The sequence below is a fragment of the Mustela lutreola genome, chromosome 7 (assembly GCF_030435805.1).
Source record: "Mustela lutreola isolate mMusLut2 chromosome 7, mMusLut2.pri, whole genome shotgun sequence".
Lineage (NCBI taxonomy): Eukaryota > Metazoa > Chordata > Mammalia > Carnivora > Mustelidae > Mustela > Mustela lutreola.
This window is the reverse complement of record NC_081296.1, coordinates 43724379-43743652: the sequence shown is the minus strand read 5'-3', so window position 1 is coordinate 43743652 and position 19274 is coordinate 43724379. Positions and strand designations below refer to the sequence as shown.

Genomic DNA, 19274 nt, shown 5'->3' with positions numbered 1-19274 from the left:
TATATCTTTCTTTATACTAGTCTTAAGAGGTCTTGATTTGTTGAATTTTGCAGTAAGTTTTGAAATTAAGAAGTGAATAGAATCTTCCAGATTCATTCTATTTATTAACTTTATGAGGTTTTTTTAAATGACATTGTGAATGGAGTTACTTTTTAAATTTTATTCTTGATTGTTGCTAGTATATAGGAATAAGAAATTTTTATATATTGATCTACTGTCCTTCAGTCTTGCTGAACTAGTTACCTCTATGATAGTTTTTTCAGTATATTCCTTAGGTTTTTCTGTATATAATATTGTATCACCTGAGAATAAAGATAGCTTTATCTCATTCTTCTCTGGCTTTTATTCCATTTTCTTGCCTAATTGCCCTGACTGGAATCTCTAGTACAGTGTTGAATAGAAATAGTAAGAGTAGATATCCTCTTCTGCCCAGTTTGAAGGGGGAAGATTTCATTGTCCATCATTAAGTATGATGTTAGCAGTGGGTTTTTCCATTAGATGATCTTTATCAGATTGAGGAACTTACATTCCATTACCACATTGGTAGATGTTCAAGTTTGTCAAATGCTTTTTCTGCACCTGTTGAGGTAATCATATCAAATTTTTGCCTTATGCAATTCATAGAGTATATTACATTATTAATTTGATTAATTCTTATATGTTGAGCCTATTTTGTATTCCTAGGATAAATCACACTTGGTCATGTTGTGTACTCTTCTAAATATGATGATAGATTCAATTTGCTAGTATTTTGTTAAGGATTTTTGTATCTATGTTCATAAGGGATCTGGGTTTTTATTTTTCTTTCTTGCGATATCTTTGACTACTTTCGAAATCAGGGTAATGTTGATGTTACAGAATGAATGACTTTGGAACTATTCCATCTTCTTTTTTTCTTTTCTTTTCTTTTTTTTTTTGACACATTAACATTCTTAATTTATTAATCCTCTTATGAAAAATCTGCACAATCACCACAGATAAAGCCATTGCAGCATCTTTACTCTTTCTCTTGTCCAATCTCCAGCTTACTTTTTGCCAGCACCAGGATTGGGTTTTGCAGTCCCCCTTACTTTCTTCATTCTGTTCTTGCATACTTTTCACTGTTTTCTTGAGGTCTTCTTCTCATATAGACCATGTCTTGCAAGTCTATGTTCGGATTCATTTTTCTTTGCAAAATCCAAGGAATCATAAGTCATGCCTAAGTCATTTGTCTTGCCACCACCAAAATGGGTTCTGAATCCAAATACAAATATGGCATCTGGTGTGGTCTTGTACATTTTGGCTAGTTTTGCCCGAACTTCTGTCTGAGATACTGTTTTATTTTCGGAATAAAGGACATCAATAACCATTTGTTTGCGCTGAAGTAGTCGGTTGGTCATGAATTTTCTGGTTCAGATAGTTACAGTGTCATTCATGATGACGGCCGAACTTCAAGCGGCTGGAGAGGAAAAGAATCCACCTTCTATTTTTATGAAAGAATTTATGAAGGATTGGTATTGATCTTTAATTGTTTGGTAGAATTCAACAGTGTGAGACCATCTAGGCCGAGGCTCTTCTTTGTGGGTACTTCTTAAATTATGAATTCAATCTCTTTTTATAGGTCAGATTGCCTTATTTCTTCTTGAGTCCATTTTGGTAACTTGTGTGTTTCTAGGAATTTATGTATTTTGTGTAGATTATCCTATCTGTTGACGTACAGTTTTTCATAGTATTCTCTTCTATAGTACCTTTTATTTCTATAAGTTTACCTATAAGATTAGTAGTAATATTTCTCTTTCATTCTGATTTTAGTTGAGCCTTTTTTTTTTTTTTTTACTCTTGATTAATTTAGCTAAAGGCTTATTAATTAGATTTGTTGTCTTTTTAAATACTCAACTTTGGGGTTTGTTAATTTTTTTCTGTTGGTTTTCTATCCCCTATTTCATTTATTTCCACTCTAATCCTTATAATGCCCTCTTTATACCTACATTAGGTTTGGCTTCCTCTTACTTTTCTAATTTCTTAACATGGAAGATTAGGTTATTCATTTGAGACCATTTTAAATGTACTGAATATGCAGCTATAAATTTCCCTCTCAGCACTGCTTTCACTGTTCTGTAAGTTTTTGGTATGTTGTGTTTTCATTTCTATTCACCTCGAAGAATTTTCTAAAATTTTTTGTGATTTTTCTTTGACCCATTTATGATTTCTACATATGTGTGAGTTTCCCATTCCTTTAGTTATTGCTTTCTAATTTCATTCCATTATAGTTGGAGAAAATACATTGTATGGTTTTATTCATTTTAAACATGTTGAGACTTGTCTTACAGCCTAATATACAATCTGTCCTGGAGAATGTTTTATGTATACTTGAGAAGAAGATATATTCTTCTATCACTGGGTGTTGGAGTGTTCCATGGGTATCTGTTAGGTAGTTGGTATATACTGTTATTTATGTCTTCTCTTTCCTTATTTATCCTCTTCTTAGTTCTATCCATTATTGAAAATGGAGACTTCAAATCTTTATTTATTATTGTTGAATTATCCACTTCTCCCTTCTATTTTGATCACTTTTGTTTTATGTGTTTTGGAGCTCTGTACTTAAGTGCATAATAGGTTATGACTGTTACATCTTCTTGACAGATTGGCCCTTGTATCATGAAAAACTCCTTTCTTTGTCTCTAGTAACAATTTTTGTTCTAAAGGCATTTTCTCTGATATTGGTATAGGCACTCTCTTTTTTGGTTCCTTTTGGCATCCTATATCTTTTTCTGTCCTTCTACTTTGACCTATTTTTTTCTTTGAGTTTAAAATATGTATGTAGGGGCGCCTGGGTGGCTCAGTGGGTTTAAAGCCTCTGCCTTCGGCTCGGGTCATGATCTCAGGGTCCTGGGATCAAGCCCCGCATCCCTTCCTCTCTCTCTGGCTGCCTCTCTGCCTACCTGTGATCTCTGTCTGTCAAATAAATAAATAAAATCTTTAAAAAAATAAAATAAAATATATATGTAATATGTAGGTGATAGATAGTTTGATAATATTTTATTCTAAATCCATTCTGCCTCTCCCTGCTTTTAATTGAAGAGTTTAATACATTTACATTTAATGTGATTACTGATAAGATAGGATGTACATTTCCCATCTTTGCTAATTTTCTGTATATTTTATGTCTATTTTTGTTCCTCAATTCCCCCATTACTGACTTTGTATTAAATGGGTGTTTTATAATGAACCATTTTAATTCCCTTATTCCTATAGATATAGATATAGATATAGATATATAGATACATACAATTATTTTCTTTTATGGTTATCCTGGAGATTGCAGTTAACACCTCAATTTATAAAAAGCTAGTTTGGATTAATACCAATTTAATTTCAAAAGTATATAAAATCTATTGCCTATATATGTGTATCAGTTGTTTGTGTGTGTGTGTGTATATATACTCTCCCATATCCCCATTGATCTTATGAATTATGCATCCATCAACACAGATTTGTATTTGGTGTTTTATGCAATTGTCTTTTAGATCAAATAGGAGAATAAAGGAGTTACAAGCAAAAAGTACATTTAGACTGAATTTTATATTTACTTTGTGGTTACCTTTACTGATGCTCTTTATTTCTTCATGTGGATTTAAGTTACTGTTTGGTGTTCTTTTATTTAAGCCTGAATGACTCCCTTTAGCCTGTAGAACCAGTCTGCTGGTGATGAATTCTCTGATGTTTTTGTCTGACCATTGAGGTCTCTACTCAGTTAGCTAAGTGGTCAGGTATTGATTGGACAGATATTCCTTTAAACACCTTAAAGCAATAAATCTCCCAGTCTTTGCCAAAGGGCTCTGTGTATGTGGGGGTATGCTGTAAACACTCAGTCGTACAATTGACAGCCCTTCTTTAGCCTCCATTTCCTACATTTGTGGAGCCTCAGATTTAGCCAGAGGTGAGAGCTTGGGGTCTTCTAGGGTCTTGAGATGCACACAGCCCTTTGCATATGCATTACCTTCTAGAGTCCCAGGAATAAAATGGAGCTTTTCAAAGCTTCTGTGGAAATCTTACACACCAGTTCTTCCTTTTAAGGTTTTTGTTAGTCTGTTATCTGCCCAACTATTATCCACTAAAGTTTAGACATTTGCCTGCAATTTATTTTATTTTATTTTTTATTTTTAGAGAGAGGAGGAGGGGGGCAGGGCAGAGGGAGAAAAGGGCATCTTAATTAGACTCCATGCCCAGCGCAGAGCCCAGCTTGGGGCTCAGTCTCACAACCCTGAGATTATGACCTAAGCTGAAATCAAGAGTCAGACATTTAACAGACCGAGGTATGCCTGCCTACAGTTCTTTTCAACAGTTTCCCCTCTGTACCCTTCCATCTCCTCAAGAGAGAAAGCTTTTTGGAGTAGGCAAGTTCTGAGACAGGTCATATATAGCCAAAGATGGGGTCTTATAAGAATCTACCACAGGAAACAAATAATGACAGTTCTTTAGAGAACTGAGAGAGTTCCAGCTGTGTTATGTTCATTCTGACCACCAGACTGAACTGGGAATATTGGACTGTTACTTTCAAGGCTACCGCTTGATCATGAGGGAATCAGATTAAGGCAAGTTAAAGTGATACAAAGCTGTTCTTATTGAAAATCAGCCTGTTTTCTTGGATAAATGCTCTCCAGTTTACTGCAAGTCTTGGGTTAATTTCCAAAGCTTTGAAAAGTTGATATTGATCAGCTTTGCCAGTTTTTCCATTGTTTTATGGAAAAGTGGATCTCAGTGCTTGTAAAGTGCAAATTTTACTGATGTCACCAAAACTATAAAGTTGAAATCCACGAATGTTAAAGGACCAGAAATGTTATTGCAGATCTAACTGCAACACTTCATTGAAAAGTTAACTGAAATGAGCCAGCAAATGGAATAGCCATTTTAATCATAAGAAATAAAAACTGCTCACCTGGAAGACAAAAACCTCTGTAAAAACTTTCTTAAAGGTCTATAAAAAAGTATAAACTATAATAAGGACTTCTTCCAAATTATATTTGATATTTCCCTTTGTTACAGAATGCAGTCCAAAGCCTTTATTTTTCAGAGAAAGGCATAATTTTACAGTAGGGAAAGATTTAGACTTTGAAACTAGCCACATCTGAGTTTGATCCTAAATTGGGCATATGCTGGGGAATTGTAGGTGTAGGCAAGTCCTTAACCTATAGTGTTAGTTTGCTTTCTATCATTCTGTAAAATATCATACTCTTTTCATTAAGGTTTAGAATTCTATATGTAAACTGTTTATCACAAGGCTTGGAACATAGTAAGACCTCAATATTCAATATGTGGCAGCAATTGTTATTATTCAGACTCCCACAATCCAACGTTTTGGCCTTAGCTGATACAAATCTTATTTTATATAAACGTGACAAGAGTAACTGCTCTCCTGGCTTCTGTCACCACAGATTAGTTTTGTTTATTTTTTCAAAATTTTATGAATGAAATTATACAAGAAATTGGTATCTGTGTTCTTTTATACTCAACATGTTTATAAGTTTCATGCATTTTGTTTTGTGTGGTTTTGACTCATTCTAAAAGCTGTTCACTGTTCCATTTATGAATATATATTCTTTGTTCATGGATGAACATGGGGGCTTTTTTTCCCCCCAATTTGGGTTTTCATTTGCATTTCCTTGCATTTAAGTTGAGGGCCTTTTTATGTGTGTTTCTGCCCAATTGGCTCTGTGCTATTTTTGAGAATGTATTTAAATCTTTGCCCATTTTTCTCATCTGTGTAAACATTAAAGGCAGGTTAAACATATCTCACTTATTTTCTGCTAACATAGTTTCTAGAAGAATGCCATATTGTACATATTTTATCTATATGTATGTATTGACTTGAGATTTTATGCAACAAATCTAATTGGGAACTGATAAGTATTGTTAAGAAGGAGCTTTGTTGGGGTTGCCTAGCCTAGGTGACTCAGTCGGGGAAGCGTCTGCCTTGCTCCAGTTGTGATCCCAGTATCTTGTGAACCAGCCCCATGTCGGGCTCTCTGGAGGGAGCCTGCTTCTCCCTTTGCTCCTCCCCCTGCTCATGCTCCTGCTCTCCTCCTACCCCAGATAAATAAATAAAATGGTTTTTTTCTTTAGAAAGGGCAGGGGGAGTCTTAGGGCACCTGAGTGGTTCATTTGGTTAAGCAGCCATCTCTTGATTTCCAATCAGGTCATGATCTCAGGGTTGTGAAATCCAACCCTGTGTGGGGCTCCGCACTCAGCAGGGTGTCTGCTTGAGATTCTTTCCTTCTGCCCCTCCCTCCACTTGCATGCAAGCTTTCTCTTTCTCAAATAAATAAATCTTAAAAAAAAAAAAGGGAAGAAGAAGGAGCCTTTTGAAGATTTTGCATTGCCGCCATTGTATGTATGAAATACCTGTTACATAAAACTGGCTCATTAGTGGTATAAAGAACCACTCACTAATTAACTACCCTTGCAAATCAAGTTCACCCCTCATCTACAAAATGGTATGATTATACAAAGTGATATTGGAGCTTATTGGTTTGTTGTTGTAATTGTTGTTAATTTAGACAACCTTGTTTCTGTCTGAATTTATCCTCTTACTAACATTTCAGAAATATTTGAAATTACTGAAGAACTATTAATATAGTAAGATTGGATTTGGATGGAAATTGAGAGAAAAGAGATGGTTACTCAGGAATTCATTGAGCCAAGTCCTGGTGCTTCCGTGTTTTTGTTCATTCTTAAACTGTAGGCAGTTACTATCTATATTCATATAACCTGAACATTTTATATTAGGTTAATTTAAAATAAAGAACAGAAGCAATTCAAAAATAAAAGTAAGGGTACCAAAAAAGTTAGCATTACATACAGAGTGTGATCAACATACATGTGTGTGTGTGTACATGTGTATATACATACGTGTATGTACATATATATGTACACACATGTGTATGTGTGTGTCTTCATTTTTTAAAAAGATACTATCCAAAATGATGGTTGTTTTAAGTAGCTCTCATAGGCAATAGTGAGAAATCAAGCCTTTCTTAAGAAATAATAAAAGAAATTTTAACCTTTTTTTAAAGGTTTTATTATTTGAGAGAGAGAGCGTGAGCTGGGGGAGGGGGTCACAGGCAGAGGAAGAAGCAGACTCTCCACTGAGCAGGAAGACCCACGTGGTGTCTCTCAGGACCCTAGGATAATGACCTGAGCTGAAGGCACCCCAAATACTTTTTGACAATGATTAAATAGTTAAGAACACAAATTTCTTTTTTTCCCTTGGGATTATTACCTAAAGCCATGTGTAATAATTGGGGCTTCTGGGTGGCTCAGTCAGTTGAGACCCTGACTCTTGATTTTGTCTCAAATCATATCACAGGGTCATGAGATCAGGCTCTGCACTCAGTAGGGAGTCTGTTCAAGATTCTCTCTCCTTCTGCACCTCCCCCATGCACACACACTCCCTCTCTTTCTCTTTAAAATAAATAAATAAACCTTTAAAAAGAATTAAAATCGTGGGTATTAATTCCTTGAAAAAGGAAAGGCAAGTTAGAAGGAAACACGTGGTTAATAAGATCATACATAATACTTACTTACATGTACATTATAATTTAACTCTTTTAAAAATTAGTTTTGTTGACTTCAAAGTAATTTTTCAGATATATTGTTTCTTTATTAGTTGCTTACCACGAAAATAAGGTTATCTGAATTTCAAAAGTGATTTTTTATCTTACTCTAAGCTTGACTAAAAATATTACTAAAAATTTCTCTATAGGGTTTAGGCTAAAAGACACTATAACTAACCTAACAAACCTAACAAACTTACGCTGTGCTTTTCCAGTATGCTGTCCTCTGAGACACCAAATCATTACATATATTACACTAAGCACTTCTCTAGTGTTCTCTAAGTGTTCTTCCCAAATGCCAGAGCCCAGTGGACTTTAGCTATGCCCAGACTTAGCTTTATAATATTGTTCTTCCCAGAATATGAACAACTGACCAGTATCTTTCAGAAAAGAGGTTTCAAACTTAGGGAACTGTAATTTTTGCAATTGTCCCCCAAAGAATACCCACATTGCTGGCTCTGATAGGCAGTGGGGCTACACTTGTAGTTTCATAGGACAATGTCTGTTTGCATACTTTTAAAAGCTGCTACCTAAGGATCTGGTTTCCCATTAGCTTGATTCTAGGTGTTGAAATCCTCCTTTTTGGGGCACTGACAGGTTTTGGCATATATTTAACTACTGGAAGCTATTAAGATTATACAGACTACTTGGACAAACACAGAATTTTGAGATAGCCAAGAAGTAGGGCAGAGTTGATCGACAAGGCTCACCTACGTGAGTCTACTCCTTCAAGATTGGGGATGTGGCTGTTTTATCTAATGCATAGAAACCAATACAGAGTAGAGCAAAATGAAAAAGAGGAATATGTTCCAAAGGGAAGAACAAGGTAAAACCTCAGAAAAAGAAGAACTTTTTCAGATGTAAGTAATATACCTGTTAAAGAGTTCAAGTAATAGTCATAAAGATGGTCACTGAACTTGGGGGAAGAATGGATGAACATTGTGAGAACTTCAACAAAGAGATGGAAAATGTAATAAAGTACCAAATAGAAGTCACAGAGCTGAAGTCTACCATAACCAAACTGAAAAATACATTAGAGGGGTCAACAAATACTAAACGAAGCAGAAGAAAAGATCATTGAGCTTGTAGATAAGGCAGTAGAACTTGACCAATCAGAGCAGCAAATACAAAAAAGAATGAGACCGTGATACCTTAAGGTACTTACTGGACAAAATCAGTAGACTAACATTCACATTTTATAAGAGTCACAGAAAAAAAGAGCTAGAGAAAGGGGCAAATTTATTTGAAGAAATAATGGCTGAAAACCTCCCTACCATGAGGAGGAAACAGAGACCCGGATCCTAGAAATTCAGAGAGTTCAAATTAAGATGAACTCATAGATCTACGCCAGGATACATTATAGTTAAAATGTCTAAGGACAAGGAGAGAATTTAAAGCAGCAAAAGAAAAGCAACTTGCTATATACAAAAGATGTACGTGGCACATCCCCCATAAGACTACCATCAGATTCATCGGCAGAAAATTTGCAAGCCAGAAGAGAGTGGTGGAATATATCCAGTGTGCTAAAAGAAAAACATTTCCGACCAAAAACACTCTATCTGGCTAAGTTACCATTGAGATGTGAAGGAGAGATAAAGAGATTTCCAGAGAAACAAAAGCTAAAGGAGCTTATCACCACTAAATCATGTTAAAGGGACATCTTTAAATAGTAAAGAAAAGATACTAACTAATAAGAAGAAAATGCATGAAAGAGTAAATCTCATTGGAAAGGCAAATATATACTAAACATAGTAGAATAATCATAAATTAGTGTGAAGTATGGAAAACAAAAGTAAAGATAACTATGATTACAGTATTTAAGGGGTACATTAGATAGTTATAACATAAAAACATAAAACATGGAGGGGGAAGAGTAAAGATGTTGAGCTTTAAAATGTGATCACACTTAAGCTGTTATGAGCTTAAAATAGGCTACTGTACAGATACATTGTTATATGTGAGCCTTCTGATAACCACAAAGCAAAAACCTATAGTAAATACTCATATGATAAAGAGGAAGCAGTATAAACATATTACTAAAGAAAGCCATCACACCACAAAAAGAGAGTAAGGAAAGAAGAAAAGAACAGAGGGAAACTACAAAAACAGCCAGAAAACAATTAACAAGATGGCCGTAAGTACATTTCTATTGATCATTTATTCCAGGAATGCAGGGATGGTTTAGTATCTGCAAATCAACATATAATATGCCACATTAATAAATTGAGGGGTTAAAATTATGGTTGACTGAGTAAATGCAATATAAGCATTTAACAATTCAACATCCATTCATGATTAAAAAAAAAAAAAAAAACCCTCAGCAAAGTGGGTATAGTGAGAACATGCCTCTACATAATAAAGGCCGTATATGACAAGCCCATAGCCAGGATCATACTGTTAAGATTAGGAACAAGACATGCATGCCCACTCACAGTACTTTTAATCAACATAGTATTAGAAGTCCTAGGCAAAGCAGTTAGGCAAGAAAAAGAAATTAAAAGCATCCAATTTGAAAAAGAAGTAAAACAGTTTGCAGTTGATGTGATATGATATATCAAAACCCTAAAGACTCCATCAGTCTTGACGGAATCTCACAGCTGTTAGAACTAATAAACGAATTCAGTAATGTTGCAGGATATAAAATCAATACACAAAAGTCTGTTGTATTTCTGTAATTATGAACTGTCAGAACTTAAGAAAACAGTCTCATTTATGATTGTATCAGAAAGAATAAAATACCTAGGAATAAATTTAGCTAAGGAGGTGAAAGAACCTGTAAACTACAAAACATTAAGGAAAAAATTGAACACACAAACAAATGGAAAGATTGTCCATGCTCATGGATTGGAAGAAATAATATTGTTAAAATGTCTATACTATCCAGAAGGATCTACATATTTGATGCAATCCCGATGAAATTTCTCATGGTGTTTTTCACAGAAATAGAACAAAGAGTTCTAAAATTTATATGGAACCACAACAGACTCCAACTAGCCAAAACAGTCTGGAGAAAGAAGAACAGAGCTGAAGGCATCACACTCCCTGATTTCAAACTCTGTTAAAAAGTCTGGTAGTTAAACAGTATGGTACTGGAATAAAAACAGACACATGGATCAGTGGAACAGAGTAGAGAGCTCAGAAATAAACCCGTGCATATATGGTCAATTAAATTGTGACAAAGGAAGCCAAGAATATACAATGGGGTAAGGACAGTCTCTCAGTAAATAGTGTTGGGAAAACAGGACAGCCACAAGCCAAAGAATGAAGCTGGGCTACTATCTTCAACCATACACAGAAGCCAACTCAATAGTAAATAGTGTTCATCCCACTATTTACAATAGCCAAGATAGGGAAAGAACCTAGGTCTCCATTGATGGATGAATGGAGGAAGAAATTCTGGTGCACACACACACACACACACACACACATATTCACCAAAGAAACAAGTGAAATCTTGCCAGTTCAGACAATATATGGATGGACCTTGTAGGCATTATGCTAAGTGAATTAAGACAGAGGAAGACAAAGACTATATGATCTCTCATATGTGGAACCTTAAAAGAATAAATAGTTCATAGATATGGGGAACTGACTGGTGGTTGCAAAAAGGCAAGGGTTGGTGGGGGTGGGAGAAATGGGTGAAGGAGATCAAAAGCATGGATCTTGAAATCATGCATGAAGACAGTAAAAAAAAAAAAAAAAGGAGAAGCCATGAATTATAGCTGTCCGTGGCTGACACTATTCCCTTTCAAATTTTTGCTACCCAAAATAAGTGTATGTTCTTATAACTAAAAGTAATTATACTTTATAACATTTTATACACATGCAGTACTCTCTTCCTTGATTTTCTACCTGGTAGTGTAGGGTGACCTTTTTGCATCACACTTTTTATAGGTGGTAATGTGCTATTGCAGTGAGACAGCTTAATTAAGTGCATTTTAGAGACTGTTGTCTCACCATCCTTATCATTAACATTTATTGAATTCCAGTACTATAAATAATGCATATATATTTTACATGTAATAAAATGTGTGTGCATGTTTTCATATAAATTATGCTATGGCCATTTTTTTTTAAACATCTATAAGAAAACTAGAGCTCCTATTTAATGGTTTTGAGACTTAGTGTCTCAGAGGAGTTTAGGAACAACTCTGCATGGTTTAAAAAATTAAAAAAAAAAAAAAACCTGCCTCAAGGTCATTGGGTGAATTAAATAATGTAATGCATACAGAGCACTCAAAAAAAATATCCAGGTGTGTAAGCTAAGGTAGCCTAAGGCTGTATTTTTGCCCCTAGTGTCCCATGACTTTTGTTTATATTTTTGTACCTTTAAGCAATGTTTAACTTTTATAGTTAATTTGTAAATGGCATGAATAAACATTAAAGATTCACTTACTTCCAAAGATTTTGAGTGATGTGTTGATGATCATATTGAAATTGGGCTTCATTTCAAAGTCTTAAAAGTACACTATTAAAAAAAAAATGAGATTAAAAAAAATTTTTTTTAATTTCCTTTTTTAAAAAAAGTCTCATTTTAAGGATGGCAATGGAATGTTGGTTATCCTGTGAATGGACCATTGTTCCTTCCATTTTTTAAGTCTTGGGTAAATATAATTTGACACTGAGTTAGGTATCAACTGACAGTTTATCTTTTTTTTTTTTTCTTTCAGATTTGATTTAAATTCAAGTTAGGTCGCATGTAGTAGAATATTGGCTTAAGATGTAGAATTTAGTGACTCATCGGTTGCGGAACACCCAGTGCTCATTACGTCACATGCCCTCCTGAATGCCCATCACCCAGTTATTCCGAATCCCCCCTAACCTCTCCTCTAGCAACCTTCAGTTTATTTTCTACAGTGTAGAGTCTCTTATGAGACTCCCTGTCTTTAGTTTTTCTTCCCTTCTCTTATGTTCATCTGTTTTGTTTCTTAAATTCCATATATGTGTGGAATCATATGGTATTTGTCTTTCTCTGACTGACTTATTTCACTTAGCAAATGTACATACTATAGTTCTATACACATCATTGCAAATGGCAAGATTTCGTTCTTTTCGGGGTGTGTGTGTGTGTGTGTGTGTGTGTACACACATTTTTATCCATTCATCAGTTGATGGACATTTGGACTCTTCCCATGTTTTGGCTATTGTGGATAGTGCTGCTTTGAACATTGCGGTGCATGTGCCCTTCAAATCACTATTTTTATATCCTTTGAACTTAGTAGCCCTTCAAATCACTATTTTTATATCCTTTGAACTTAGTAGTTCAGTTGCTGAATTGTAGTGTATTTCTGTTTTTAACTTTTTGAGGAACCCTCTACAGTTCTCCAGAGTGGCTATACCAGTTTGCATTCCCACCAACAGTATAAGGGGTTTCCCCTTTTCCCCGACATTCTTGCCAGCATCTTTTGTTTCCTGGGTTGTTAATTTTAGCCATTCTGACCATACCTGATACTATATGTTGCTTGATCAACCTGCAGTTTAAGTTATGAACCAGGAAAATCAGATGTAAACAAAGATCTCCACATGACCTGGAATAATTTATAGTTGTTACATAGCACTAGTTTCAAAATTATGAATAAGTAATCTAAAAATATTTCCTCAGATTAAAACAAAATCTTTGAATATCTGTATCTTCCCAGTGGAGAATGGGCCCTAATAATGAAATACTTTTTCTTTGAAATTTAGAACCACTAAAAATTGAATAGGCCATCTTAAAATATAGAGCCCTCCCTATCAGGGGAGGGTATTCACATCGATGTAATCCATCAGTTAGGAGAATGGCATTTCCACATCCATCAGGAAGTTGAACCCTACAACTTCTAAACTCATTGCCAGTTCTGAGAGTTCATAAAGTTAAGGAAATTGAGGACCTGCTCCAGTTATGGTTGCTTTTAATTTGAGACTTTGTTTATTTTCTCTTTGACATGTAAGATGTCAAAGTATAGAATTTTGAATTATTAGCAATTTTATTCTTAACATTGCCTACTATTTTTTAGGAGGAATAATTTAAGCTGTTTATATATATGCAAGTACTTTTTAATACCTATCCTCTAAAGAGTTTGTTAAAGATAAGTTCATTATTAAAAAATAATAAGCATTCTTCCAGAAGGGGAATTCCTGTCTTTTACATGTCCTCCTTATTTTTTAAAGAAAATTTTTTTTATTAATGTCTACATCCAACATGGGGCTCAAACTCATGACTCCAAGATCAAGAATCATATGCTCTACCAGTTGAACCCACCAGCACCTCAGAATTCCTCTTTTAGTGGAATAAATAAGAATCAAAAAACATTTCACATTCTGAAGTCACACCCAGAATTTAACAAGCAAACTTTGCATTGGTCATTTTGATACTTAACTCTGCCGACCTTTCACACATCCCTTTTGCCAAAGTAAAAAATTTTGGTATACTAGTGTAATGAAAAAGCGTTAAAACCTAAATCCCAGAGGGAGAATAGGATAGCTGTAGAACTTTTCTCGTTAGACTCATTGCCCTCCTTCTCTTTATTTGGTGTCAGGTTTTTTAGGCCCATCCATATACACCAGTGCTGTCAGAGGAGCTTAGTGGACTGTGTTTTCCTTATTGCCTTATGTGTTTCTTTAAAGTTCCTTATTTTAAGTATGACATAATGTCGTGTTAAGACTTAATGCGACCCTTAAATCTTGTTTTTAATGCTGACAATATAGTGGTGAACCAGATAGATATGATCACTGCCCTGGTTGAGCATATAGCCTAAGGGAGGAGACAGAGACAACAAGGAAATTGGCTGTTACATAATATTGTGAGTCTTGAAAAGAAAAAAAAAACAGAGTACACTGATCGGTAAATACTGTGAGGATGTCATAGGAGGGTGCTGCTTTCAATAGGGTCCTTGTTAGAGACACTTCTGAAACAACATTTCAGCTGGGACCTGAAGAATAAGAAAAGTAATTTTTCCAGGTAGAGGGGACGTGTCAAGTCCCTGAGGTGCAAAAAGAACTTCATCTACGGTTTCTTCCTGTGCTGATTTAAACCATAACATTGACTGGTTATGATTTGATACACTGCATTTAAATTGTCAGCACCAGAAAATAGTCACCTCTTCACTTTGTACCTTAAACCCTGTCCCCTGAACCACTCAGAGTATTACATATAGTCTCAAGTTAAAAATAACATATTTAATCTAATACTTCCTGTAAAGGGAATTCTCAGTACATGTTAACTCTTTTCCTTTCTCCCTCCTCTTCAACTTTGTTGGAATGTGTTTGCTGGGCAGCTCTTTTCTCCCCACACCTGCACCAGGGGTGTGTGGAACTTGGTGTGGGTATTGGAGGGGCATAGTCAAGAATAATACCATTGTCTCCAAAACCTGCCCCTAGTATCTCTGTTAAGGCTTCCCAGAGTCCCTACCTCATCCTCCGTCTCATCCAATTTGACTTAAATTTAGGGCACTTCAGAAATGTACTACATAAGTATATACTTATATATATTTTATTACATATATAATATAATATAAATATACATATAAGTATATATAATGCTTTCATATACTAGCAACAGCTAGTATATTCAGCAGCCTATAAGAGCTAAAGTCCCAGTTACCATTATACCCTGTTCACAGGCATTCCAGTTGTTTTCCTCTTCTCCTTCTTCCTAAATGTCTTTTTGGCTCTCCACTTCATGATATTATCAAGAAGCTGCTCTGGTCAGTGCTGAAAAAGAGGTGAGGTAGGGAAATAGCACTGGATTCCCAGGGATTTCCTCTGATTTCCTGTTTGGTGTTGCTCAGGCAATGCTTCTCTCAAAGGCCTTGGTAGCCAAGACAAGACGTGGCCTTGGCCTGCTGCTGAACTGGCAAAGGAGGGATTGGCGTCTTACCTATGACTGGCAGATGCAGAGAAAAACAGAACACCTGATTCCAATGGTAGTTAAGACTTGGCTTTTTTCCCTGTTCCCACTTGAAGTTACTGCTTTACAGAGTACTTTTTCCTGGCAATAATAGCAGTGGTAGGGGTGAAGAAAGAACACTGGACCTTCACAATCTTTCTCTGCGCCTTCATTTTATCCCCCTTATCAGTAAAATGAGAGTGTTGGTATAGATGATCCCTAAGGTCCCTTTTAAGCAATATGTTTACATTTTAAACCATATAGTTTTGTTTCTTTTTTCTGACTTACATAATGTGTACAGTGGAAATTATCTCAGTATATGAATTTGATACTTCTCTGGAAATGTAGAGCCCTACTGGTCAAGCTGGACATACTCAGAGTGTAGGGTTGGATTGTAATTGGACGACTTTGTACTGGGGTTATCTCTTACAGTGAGTTTTTGGGATGCTGTTGAAAGCAGGAGTACTGTGTACCCTGAGGATGAAACAAGCTAACTCAACCTGAGTTAGTCTCCAAAAAGTTATGGCCAGTGAAATTTGTGGTGAGTGACTCAAAGATATGGTTTTAAATTTTGTTAAAGTGGTCAAATTATCTTGAAATAGCACTGTCCTGTGTAACTCTGAGTTCTGTTGCTCTAAATTGGTCCCTCCTTCTTTTTCAGGAGCTATTGTGACAATCTTGGTTACCATCCATTAAGTGCTGCTGACTTTGGAAAGATCATGAAAAATGTCTTTCCAAACATGAAGGCACGTCGTCTGGGCACAAGAGGCAAATCTAAATATCCTTTACCAGAATGGTTTTAAGTAATCGCTTTAGTAATCACTTAGAACATCTGCTGTTGTAGGTCAACTAGCAACTATATTTAGAAGTAAATTTAAGTCAACAAATATAAACGACTCAAAGTTCTTAGTAGAATAATTGCAGACATTGTTTTCCTGGCTACATATCAAACTGCAAGAGAAATAACAAATAGTGGTTTTAGATTATGATAGATGTCACCATATTCTGTCACTGTAGTGTGTGTTCTTCATGGTCTGGTCTTCTTTTCTTCAACAATAAGGATTAATTGAGATAGGTCACGGTGCGGCTACTGTAAATCACATCAATAAAAGTGAAGAAAGAGGTTAGCTGTCTTCTTCCTGTAATTTAGAAACATCAGTATCTCCTTGGCAAAATATACACCATTCAGGAAAAATTCCTGTGGAGCTTGTCCTAGAAGATTATATTCTCTTTTAAGTATTTTTTCAGCCAACTCTTTAAAGCCTGTATTAAAATTAAAGCCAGAGCATAGGAAAGATCCCTCTTGTGACAGAGACATACTTAGTATAAGCAAACAGAAGGAGATGAAAATGAAGAATTTATTAAAGTCCTTTCGACTCTTGGCAGAAGATTGTAAAATAGAGGGTCTCTGTATTAGAAAAATATTATTTCTCTTTACTTAGCCCTTGGCCTTTTTCAGAGCACAGAAACCCGTTTCTGTGGCGATGAGAGGGGCAGGAAAAGAAGGAGGCACTGCTTTTCTAGAACAGCTCCAGGTGCTTTCTGCTTACTTGTTGCATGACCTATCCTTACTTTCTGAGTGCAAGCAAAACTGTCTTGATGGGTCTTTGGCATGTTACAGGCGATAATCCTGCGTGTTTCAGTGGAAAAAGAACTGAAAAGGTTAAAGCCCTTGTGACACTCTTAAGAGTTGTTTTTGTCCCAGTGCCCTGGGCTAAAGTTTCCCTGTGCTGTGCCAGGTTTCCATCTGGATATTCTTTTCCTTCTGACCTGTTTGTTACTGGTGGTTGGCACAACCTATTAGGAACATTTATTCATAAAATTTATAACAGATGAGAATCATTTTTGTTTCATTTAAGAGAATAACCATTCTACAAAGACTGTTCCAGTTTCAAAAGAGTGAAAATGTCCTGAATTTATAATATTGAGGTTTCTCTTACTGAAGAATTCTGAAAGTAGATGTTATCTCGTGTTGACTTTATACTTAATTCATATATGGTTACTTCTCAAATGCTAATTATATATAAGCCAGTTTATTTAATTTAGAATGCTTTAGACCTTAACTGTTTATTACATATTGCTATAGTGGACTAAGGAAAAAAGCCTTTGTTCATATGCCAACACTGCCCAATCTTGATTTTCACAAAACTGGAGATGGGGTAAGAATTCTGCCTTTTCTTTTTCATGAGTAGAATTATACTTTAATATCAGCATTGAAATGCATACTGCATAGTCTCATTTGGGTTAAACCAGGGGCCAGGAACTATGCCTTTTACAAAATAAATGAGACAAAAAATTTAACACTGGCTGAAAATGTTTAACATATCTGACTTAAGTCAACATGGCTCACAAAATTAGGAGGAACATAGGTCTAAACTGGTTTTGAAATATATCCATCATGTATATTGACAATATATATATTGTCAAGAGAAAGAATTAAGTTGTGGGGTAATACAGTATGAATATCTTCCCCCCCCCTTTTTGATTTACTTATCTATCTAATACCCCCCTAGGTGTACAAAAGACTTGAGGTGGCCAGAAGTACTAAGAAGAGAAAATACAGCTAGTGGCAGTTTGTTTTATTGTTGTCAGAAAAGGTTTTTAGAAAGATTCATAAGATCCCTTAGCCTTCATATATATTTAATGAGCATTCAGTGTTCCAGTCCCAGTGCTGCTGGAGGCTGTGCCCTGGCAGGTGGTGTAGGCATAGGCCTCGTATTTGCATAGCTTTTCTATGCCTGCCATCAGGGCATTTTATACAACTTGGACCCGAAAGATCTAGATTACATCTTCTAATTAAGAATACATGTCTTCGATGTGCTTCAGTTTAATTGCTCTGAACTTTTATAAGTTAACTTTTCCTTTTTCCTTTGTTTAGTTGGAAGGAACTGAACCTTCTGGGCAGCTTCAAAATATTGATGAGGAAGTTATCTCTTCTGCTTGCCGTCTTGTGTGTGAATGGGCCCAGAAAGTGTTAAGCCAGCCGTTTGACACAGTCTTGGAATTAGCCCGCTTCCTTGTAAAAAGTCATTATATAGGTACCAAGTCGATGGCAGCTCTAACGGTAATGGCAGCAGCACCACCAGGTACAAAATTACCACTAACAAGCTAACGCTAAAAAGGACAAAGGTGTTACTGCATTTTAGAGTTGGTAGCAAAAGAAGAGTTTCACCACAGAACTTCCTTGTCTTTTTAGTGTTTGTGTGAGTTTACCCTCACTTCACTTAACTCTAAGTTCAGATGGTTTGTTGAACTAACAAAAATATTAATAGTTATTTCATTATAAAACTTAAAGCTATAGTTTTTCTTAGTATATTGCTCTGCTAAAACATGAGACTTCTACGATATACCAGTTGATATTTCATTAATTTTTCCATTGCTATTTTAAAATTTCAGTAATGTGTGTATATGTACTTTTAAATATATGTGTGTCTAAATTAATAAATATTAGATAAGATTAAAATTTTAAAATGATGTGCTCTCTTCCTGTTACAAACTAATACTTACGAATAAAATGATCTTTGGATAGTGTGACAGGTGCCTTAGTGTCAAAAAGCAAACTATATGAGGCATTTTTATAAAATAGCAAGTGATTTTTTTAAAAAATACACATTCAGATGAATATTTTTGTTCAAATAGGGATTTTTTCATTTGATAGTTTTAGGAATTGACAATACTGGAATAAACAATTCCCTCCTAAATTAGTAGCTGTGCGAAGTACCTGTTCTGTTGCAGTTTTTAAATATCTCATTTTGGTAATACCTTATAAACCTAAGGAAGAATAAGTAAGTTTTACTATTACTCTAGGAAATTAT

At 35.3% G+C, this 19274-nt stretch overlaps 1 protein-coding gene and 1 pseudogene across 3 annotated transcripts in view; one reads left to right on the top strand and one right to left on the bottom strand.

Annotated features, from left to right (window-relative positions):
- The window catches only part of RFX7 (regulatory factor X7), a 141155-nt gene that overhangs the window by 111746 nt on the left and 10135 nt on the right, over positions 1 to 19274 (top strand). For all 3 annotated transcript variants that reach the window (XM_059180579.1, XM_059180578.1, XM_059180577.1), the window contains 3 exons: positions 16121 to 16241; positions 17538 to 17618; positions 18338 to 18545. In XM_059180579.1, coding sequence (XP_059036562.1) covers positions 16121 to 16241; positions 17538 to 17618; positions 18338 to 18545 — 410 coding nt within the window. The remainder of the gene's footprint in view (positions 1 to 16120; positions 16242 to 17537; positions 17619 to 18337; positions 18546 to 19274) is intronic.
- On the bottom strand, positions 1026 to 1415 carry LOC131835845 (small ribosomal subunit protein eS24-like; annotated as a pseudogene).